Genomic DNA, 8,963 nt, shown 5'->3' with positions numbered 1-8,963 from the left:
AGGGAGGGGAGGAGAGGGAGGGGAGAGGGAGGGGAGAGGGAGGGGAGAGGGAGGGGAGAGGGAGGGGAGAGAGAGAGGGGAGAGAGAGGGGAGAGAGAGGGGAGAGAGAGGGGAGAGAGGGGAGCAAGGAGCGAGGAGCGAAGAGCGAAGAGCGAAGAGCGAAGAGCGAAGAGCGAAGAGAGAAGAGAGAAGAGAGAAGAGAGAAGAGAGAAGAGAGAAGAGAGGTTAAGTCTTCAAAGTGTAGAGCCTGGGCTACAAGCTGAGACTGTTTGCCCCTATGATGCTGGAGACTGTGCAGTGTGGCTGTAGGTCACTGCTGATTTTAGATACTCCCCTAACTCATCTCTGACCTGTCCTTAATGTATCTGAGAGTCAACAGCATCAGGGTTGATTGGTTGTCTTCCAGGGGCTTAGTTACTGAATGGATCACAACAGTTCCTCCTGAGGACCTCCCTCATTTATTCTCCTTCCAAGGCCACTGACTGGATTCCTCCCTCCCCCAGCAAAAACCAAAGCCTAAAAATCCCACTGGTGATGGCATGCAAAATCCTTGTATTCCCTGATAAGGATATGGACCTGGGTGTACCCTACACTATCTAGAGAACAGGAGTAGTCTGATGGGGTGGGGAGTAGGTGCACCTCCCCTCCTCCACACTGTCCCTTGCTTGCTTACATGGGCACTGTGACTATTACAAAGAACAGCCAGGGAGCCTCACCTTGCAGGCTGATGACAGGAAGCCCCCTCACAACACTGAAAATGCAGGACTCTAAGTGGCCACACAAGGAAGCTCAGGACCCACCAACCCACAGGAAATCTGGAGCAAAGTCTATGGGCTCACCAGGGAAGTAATGGCACAACCCAGCACATTCTCAGGAAATGGTGAAGGTAACGTTACCACAGTCTCTGCTCTGGGCTTTGGCAATTTTCCTTTTGTGGCACCAGACACCAGCACTGAATGATGACCCCCTACTTCCAGAGAAATCAAGCTCTGAACACCTGGGTTATGAGACCTGAGGGAGGTGTGAGAGGTAAAATGGGTCCCATTCACTTCACATGCTCCCATGAAGAACAGTGCTTACACTGTGGAAGAGGAGAACCAGACAGCAGCGAGGGCAATTTAAGCCACAGAGCAGAGGGCTGAGACTAACTAGTAAAGGTGGATGACTTCCTGTTGTAAACTTTTCCCAGTTGCAGAATCCTCCACCAGTCCCCAGAGAAGCCAAAGGCTCCCTGTGTAAGGTACCTGTGTCTCGATGCCACAGGGAACTGAGCGAACAGGGAAGAGTGGAGAGTCCCAGGGGAGTTTGGAGGGAGAGCAAGTGAGATCCCATGGCCACCCTTGTCTTAGGGAAAATAAAAGCAAAGGCTTGTGATGACCAGTGCTCACCCAGCATTTACAGGGCGCCCAGTGCCAAGATGGAGTTGCTTCTGCCTTTGCTCATTCACAAAAGAACAGATTGGCTCCAGGGTACTGGACCACGGTTCTGGGACCCCAGAGCTCTGGGCAGGGGTCAAAATACGACATCACAAGCATTCCCAGTCTCTCCAGTAATCCTGTCTGTGTTTCCTAGTTATCTACTTCCAGGTATATAGCAACATCTTTTAAAGATAACATTTTTATTTATTAGGAATGTCATACATGTATGGCAGGTAACTTAATCATATCTGCCTCCAATTCCTGGTGCATCCCCCACACCTCCCTCCCTCTATATTTTAATATTTGCTTAACTTTTAAATTTATGTGTATGTGCTTATGTATATATGTCACATGTGTGCAGCGTACTCCTCGAAGAAGCCAGAAGAGGATGTCAGATTCCCTGGGGATGTATGTGTGCCCTGGGGTTGCTAGAGGAGCAGCGAAAGCATTCTTAATGGCTGTTTTAATTATTTATGATTCTTAACCCACTGATTTCAGTTAGTGCATCTCATTTGCAGGAGACCGTGCTGTTATACACTGGAGCATGGGCAACCTACCAGTCTTCCCCTTCCCTGCCCCCTGCAGCCATCAACTGCCAATAGCTCCTCAGCTAGGGGTGGGGCCTCAGAAGACCCGCCCCAATCCACATGGAAATCCTTAACTGGTTTGATCCACTGCCAGTCTTCCCAGTTCTGTACTAACTGATATGCTGCCTGAGATTGCAGATTCCAAAACCCACTGCCTCTTTTGTATGCACCATATACATTCCTGAAAAGAGTTATAACATGACGTCAGCAACCGTGGAGGCGGTGACCTCATGGGCTTTTACGTCCCCTGCTTGTCAATCACCGAACCGCTCTTGCTCACTCACGCTCTAGCAGGTCCTTTTTGGTCTCTCCTGGTACAAGACTGGAAGAAGCATCTAGCTATTCTTAAAAATTACCGGACTCTGCCTCTGCTGGTCCTTTCAGCGTCTGTACCGTCCCTACTCCCACCACGTTTCCACTGCAGATGTTCCAGGCACGATGGATGCTACTTAAAAGCCAGCTGCAATCCTGGAGCTGACTGTACTTTGTACTCTAGAGCACAAAGAGAGCCCTGCCTAGCGCTTGGACAATATATCTATATATCTATATATCTATATATCTATATATCTATATATCTATATATCTATATATCTATATAGCATCTATATCTATAGCATCTATATCTATAGCATCTCTCTCTCTCTCTCTCTCTCTCTCTCTCTCTCTCTCCATATATATATATCTCAAAACATCCTAGAGGCTTTTTACAACAACAGCATTTAGACACGGAGGTTTCTATATCTCATTCTGGAGAGATCTGAGCATCCCAGAGGCCCACCCTCTGGCCTCATGTCCACATTGCTTGCCAACAGGAAGTGATAAGGTTTATGATACCAAGTTATGAGCAAGGCGGGGGCTCCAGGAAGCCCAGTGGGGTCAGGAACAACCTGAGATATTGGTCACTGGTCCAGTAGAAATAGGGCCCCCATTACCACTGTGTCCACCCTGGCAGCTAGCTGCCCTGTCCCACACAGCTTCAGTTTACACTACATCCTTTCTGGGAGGTGGTCTGATGACAGTGTCCCAGAGTCCCTCAGCAGCTCTTCTTCCCACCCATGGCTTATAGCCTGGTGTGGGCCTCCATGTCACAAGTGTGGGGTCCCTGTTGCAGGGAGGTGGGTGGTGCTATGGCTTCCATGTTTCCCACCTAGTTCACTCCAGTCCCCTCCTGTTGTGGCTGCTGCCTCAGGTGCTATCAGAGGCAGAGGCTGTGTATGCTGTCTTCCCACTTCTGAAAGGACAGCAGTGTAGGGACCCAGCCCTACAGTAGGGATGAGCCAGTCTCTGGGGTGATGATGGGGGGGCAGGCTACAGTGTTCAGATTCTATAAGATCCCAGATGAACCCGGGAGCCAGAGAAATGATTTCAGTTTTCCTTTTGCCTGTCAGAGGCCTTGAGAACAGCTCTTATAAACCTGACCATGGTGGGGAGGCTAGCCCCATCTGAACCAGAATCCCATCCCAACAACCAATATTGTTCTCTTAAACACAATGCATACCTAGCATGACATCTACCAGGCCAGCCCTTTTAAAGCCTGAGCACCCAGGGAGTCATGTGATAACACCACTAGGAAAGGAACATGCTGGATACACATGCATACTACACATATATATTCTACATGCACATAACACAGACACATATACACACATACCACACAAACATATATATGAAATACACATGGGCATGTACATGCATGTCACGCATATCATATACATATATCCATACATACATACACAGACATGACTGTATATGCACATACACATAGGTGTGTGTGTGCATACCCGCTCACTTCACACATACACAGTACATAGCACATGTGCACACATGCACAAACAGACATGCATATCACTCAGACATACAGTTCCCCACACAAGTCTGGAAGAAAATTCATCGGAGATAGAGGTATGAAGAGTGGCAGGGATCAGCTGAGCAGGAAGAGGCAGACATAGCCGACCCCTGCACATGTCCCTGGCAGTTTTCCCATATGGCTCCAGTCACATCTGGATCCTCCATCTCCAGTCTGGGCCTTGGAAGCCCTTCCCTAGAGGATCCTCTCATCTCTGCTGGGTCTTGGAGCCACCATGTCTCTGGAGGCCCAGGTAGTGTATGAGATCCTAGATCCAAAGCTGTAGGCCTGTGCATCTCTGCCTACTCTCCACTAGCCTGACCCCATGTCCTCAGCCATGGATGTTCCCACCACTCTCCACGGGTCTGCCTGAAGGTTTTATGATGCCTCTACTTGATGGGCATCAGTACACGGGGCCTGGACTGAGTAGTCTTCAAATGGTTTTCTTTCAGATGCCATGGACTAGGGTTATGAAGAGGCCATAGGATCCACTCCATGAGTGGGGTCAGATAGACCCTTTCTTCTGCTGCTTGGGAAAGACTAACACTGAGGTGTCCTCTGTATGAGTCACAGGGACACAGGGCCCCCACTCACCACTTAGCTCCCTGGAGACCTTGGCTCAGCGAGGTTGGGGGTCCTTCAGCTCCGTTTGCTATCTGGACGCCTTTGGCAGACACACCTTATTAGCTTGGTGCTTCCTCTTCTGTCAGCTCCTGGGAGGCAGTGGAGTGGCCTGTGGCTGGCCGTCCCACTCATGGAGCCTTAGTTACCTCAGCCCTCTGCAGCACAATTGTTCTCAGCAGCTACAAGGTAGGAGCAGGACCTGACAGTGATGAAGCACTTTCATCGAGGGAAGTGGACCAGTGGTTGGAAGGGCCTCTGCTTGGGACAGCATTCTCTGGTGACAGGGAAGAATTCCCCAACATGTCAAGGATGAGTAAGGATCCAGAGCTCAGTGAGTAGGGACTGGTTCTGGAAGACCCATGCACCAGATGGGGAAGGTCTGGATTAGGTCTGAGCACCAGGCAGTGAGCAGTAACTCATGAAGAGACCACAGCTCAGCTGGTTCCTTCCTCTCTTCCCACCTCCACCTCCAGTCTGAGAGAAGACTGCAGTTTCTTTGGCCTTCAATGTGGATGAAAGATCAGCAACTCCCCAGGAATCCGGCAGGCCTTCAGGCCCAACTGGAACTGCTGAGCAGCTAGCCTCAAGGACTGAGCAGCTACCAGCGTGTAGACAGCCATTAAGCCTTACTATGTGAATCCGGCTAATGAATTCCCTTTTATGGCATAGATTCATCTCATTGGTTCTTTTTCTCCTGAAAGCTGTGGCTGACACAACACAGACTGTACGATGCCCTGGACTACTCTTTCAAACATCATTGCATTTTTTTGCTACTGAAGTGTTAGTCCCAAAGAGTCAATAAACACAGTATTTAAGAGGTTCCCTAGAATTAAAACCGATGATCAGACCCAAAGGAGTCCATTTCTTTGTAGTTATAAAAATGCTCACAGTTTGTATTTTATAAAAATAAAATACAGGATTTATGTGTTTTCTGTCTGTGTCCAGGTTTATAAATGACTCAGCTTGAGTCCTTGGAGCTTTGATTCCTATAAATACCATAAACAGTAACTTTATTATGTTCTTTCCAAACTTTTAATTTCTTTTCCCTGCTTCATGAAATGATGGGCCAAGGTCCAAATCCTGAAAAAATTCTGGAGGTTTTATGCTAACACACTGCATTATTGTTGTCGAGCAAGTATTCTCTTTCATAGAGAATTTAAATTCTAAAATAAGGACATGAAAATTAAACCTTAAAAGGAAGCTGTCTTCCTTTAAATCTGCCTGCTACCTTTCGGCCCTATCATCCATATCTATCTATCTATCTATCTATCTATCTATCTATCTATCTATCTATCTATCATCTATATCAATTAATCAATCAATCATTCACATATCTATCATCTATCAATCACCAATCATCATCTATCTATCTATCTATCTATCTATCATCTATCTATCATCTATCAATCAATCCAATCAATCACATATCTATCATCTATTTATCAATCTATCTCCTATCAATCAATCACCTATAAATCAATCAATCATTCACCTGTCTATCATCATCTATCTATTAATCTATCATCTATCAATCACTCACCTATCAATCATCTATCAATCTATCTATCTGTATCTATCTTCTACCAATCAATCAATCACCTATCAATCACCTATCTATCATCTATCAATCAATTATCTATCTATCTATCTATCTATCTATCTATCTATCTATCTTCTACCTGTCCATGTATCTACCTGCCTGTCTACCTACCTATCAATCATCTATCCTTTCTTTGCTAATGCTCTTTGGACTTGTGTAGATATGGTAGCTGAGCCTGCTTATAAGCCTTTCTGTTAATAAGGATATCACAGGTAGCAGAATAATTAGTGATTCATCGCAATTCCCTCTTCCTATGGCCACAGTGTTGACTTCTGTTAGTCAGCTGTGCTGTTTAGTTTTTGGTCAACTTGACACATGGTGTAGTGGTGGGGAAGAGGGAACCTCAATTGAGAAAATGCCTCCATTAGATTGCCTGTAGGCAAGTCTGTGGAAGCATTTTCTTGATAAATGATTGCCATGTCTGGGCCCATCCCACTATAAGAGGGTGGTACCACTCTTAGGTAGGTGGTCATGAGTGGTATAAGACAGTAGGCTGAACAAGCCATTGGCAGTGGCCTCCATGACCACTGTCTCCATTCTTGCTTTCAGATTCCTGTCTTCAATTCTTGCCCTGACTTTACTTAACAATGGAACGTTACTTAAGAGTTGTAAGTTGAAACAAACCCTTTCCTTCCAAAGCTGCCTTTGGTCACAGTGTCTTATCATATAAATAGAGAATAAACTAGAATAAAAATTGATACCAGTGAGTGGACTATTCTGTGACACACCTGACCGTATTGTTTTGCAGAAAATTCTGGAACTATTTGGGACTCTTGGCTGTAAAATCCATTAGTGCTCAAAGTTCAAGGGGTTATTCTGTTAGCACTTGGAAGGTAATGTTGAAAATACTACAGACAGTAGAGGCCTGGTTTGAGAAGATTCTGAGGGAAGTTTGAGAGTCTCTGGAAGACTTTCTCAGGGCCATTCATTTTATATTTCAAATTGAGTGTTGTTTCTTGTCAGATGGTTGGAGAGTCAGCTGGGATTAATAAGGGACCAGCATGTCTAAAGTTAAACCTTTGCTTTAGTGAGACAACCAATGCTGGTCAGCCGGAGCTCAGAAATTAGCATTGACTAAGAAGAGAGCAGCATTATTGTGGTAAAATCTTCTAGGGGTTATTTTCTCAGGGTTAGACAGAAAATCTGTAATCCACAGAGGCCATGGCTGTATCTAGAGCTGGCAGCAAGATTTGGTCGTGTGTAAGAGTCTCCCAGGTGGTACTTGTTTTGAAGGCATGAAAGGGTTATGAAAGGCAGCTGAAGCTTGACACTGTGTGGTAGGGTTAGTCTCCCTGGGTGTTGCTCAGAAGTAAAGTCATTCCTATACGCTACACCTGGGAGGAGCACAAAAACACTTCCAAGAGCAATTCAGAGGTTTGAAGAAGCTGAGGTCAAGCACTCAGAATCCTCCTCACATGAATCCACTCCTGGACAGTGTTCTGACACCCTCGGACAGGCCAGGAGAGGACACTGGTAAAGCGGAGAAGGCTCAGTTGCAGTCATGACCACCAAGGACAGCAGCTGTGGGGTAGAGCCTGCAAGATGAAATATGTTTGCTGTGAATGGCAGAACCAGAGAGATGGGATTGTCCAAAACCCTTTGCACTCAGAGGATTTTGAGTAAGTACCAGATATCAAATACTAAGCTATTTGTAACATTGGGCTTTGGTTTTGTTTCAGTCTAATTATAACTGTGTTCTGATTCTTCCCTATTGGAGTAAGAAATATATAACTTATTTTTAATTTTACTAGAACTCACAGTTGAGAAGTTTTGGACTTTTTAAAGAGATACTGGGTATTTTAAGGTTATTAAACTTTTAAAGTGTTTGAATTTGTTTAAAGTATGGAGTTTTCAAATGTACTATGTTTTATATTGTGACATTAACGTGAGCGATGTCTTGTGGATAAACGAGAAATAAGAAGTTATGGTTTAATAGTGATGTATTTGTGTTTTAAGTTGACACGGGGTTAAATGTGATGGTTAGGGTTTTTGTTTTGTTTTTGTTTTGTTCTGTTCTGTTTGTTCTTTCTACTTAACACAAGCTAGAGCTTTCTGGGAAGAAAAAACCTCAGTTGGAAAATTGATTCCACCCGATAGCCTGTGAGTATTTTCTTGATGAATGACTGATGGGGAAGACCCACTGTGCGCAGGGCCACCCCTAGCCAGGTGGTACTAGGTTACATAAAAAGCAAGCTGCTAGACCATGGAGAGCAAGCCAGTAAGCAGCATTCCTTGGTGGCCACAGCTTCAGCTCCCTTTTCAGGTTTCTGCCTTGACTTCCCTCAGTGATGGACGATTATTTGAAATATGAAGATGAAATACCCTCTCCCTCCATTGCTTTGGGTCAGTGTATCATAGCAATAGAAAGCAAATTAAATGTCAGCTTTGTGTTGCTAGGATAAAATATTGGGGAAAACAACTTAAACGAGAAAAAGTTTATTTTTGTCTTATGTTTTCAGAGGTTTCACTTTACGTTGCCTGATTATGTTTGGGTCAGTGGTGGGCAGAACCCCGTGAAAGGGTAAGGTGGAGGAAATCCGCTTACCTTCTGGGGTGCTGCTAAGGAGGAGGGAGAAAGGGAGAGATGGAAGGAGAGGGAGAGAGGGGGAGGGAGGGAAGGAGAGGAGAAGGAGGAAGGAGAGAGAAGGGAGAGGGAGGGGGAGAGAGAGAGAAGGGGAAGAAAGAGGGAGAGGGGGAGTGAGGGAAGGAAAAAAAGGAGACAAGGGAGGGAGGAGGGGCAAAGAGAGGGAGGAAGGGAGGAAGAGAAAGGAAAAGGGGGAGGTGAGAGAAAGGAGGAGAGAGAAGAGGGAGGGAAGGAAGGAGGGAGAGAAAGACAGAGAGAGAGAAAGAGAGAGAGAGAGGGGGAAGGGAGGGAGGGAGGGAGGGAG

General features: G+C 45.8%; 1 protein-coding gene across 1 annotated transcript in view; it reads right to left on the bottom strand.

Annotated features, from left to right (window-relative positions):
* LOC114608565 (integrin beta-2-like protein) overlaps positions 1 to 5,095 on the bottom strand; it is a 21,813-nt gene extending 16,718 nt beyond the window's left edge. Inside the window, 1 exon segment of the mRNA XM_028752552.1 lies at positions 5,078 to 5,095. Coding sequence (XP_028608385.1) covers positions 5,078 to 5,095 — 18 coding nt within the window.
* Positions 5,096 to 8,963: the final 3,868 nt, after the last annotated feature.

This window comes from Grammomys surdaster, unplaced genomic scaffold (assembly GCF_004785775.1).
Source record: "Grammomys surdaster isolate TR1022 unplaced genomic scaffold, NIH_TR_1.0 125925, whole genome shotgun sequence".
NCBI lineage: Eukaryota > Metazoa > Chordata > Mammalia > Rodentia > Muridae > Grammomys > Grammomys surdaster.
This window is presented reverse-complemented; position numbering and strand designations above follow the sequence as displayed.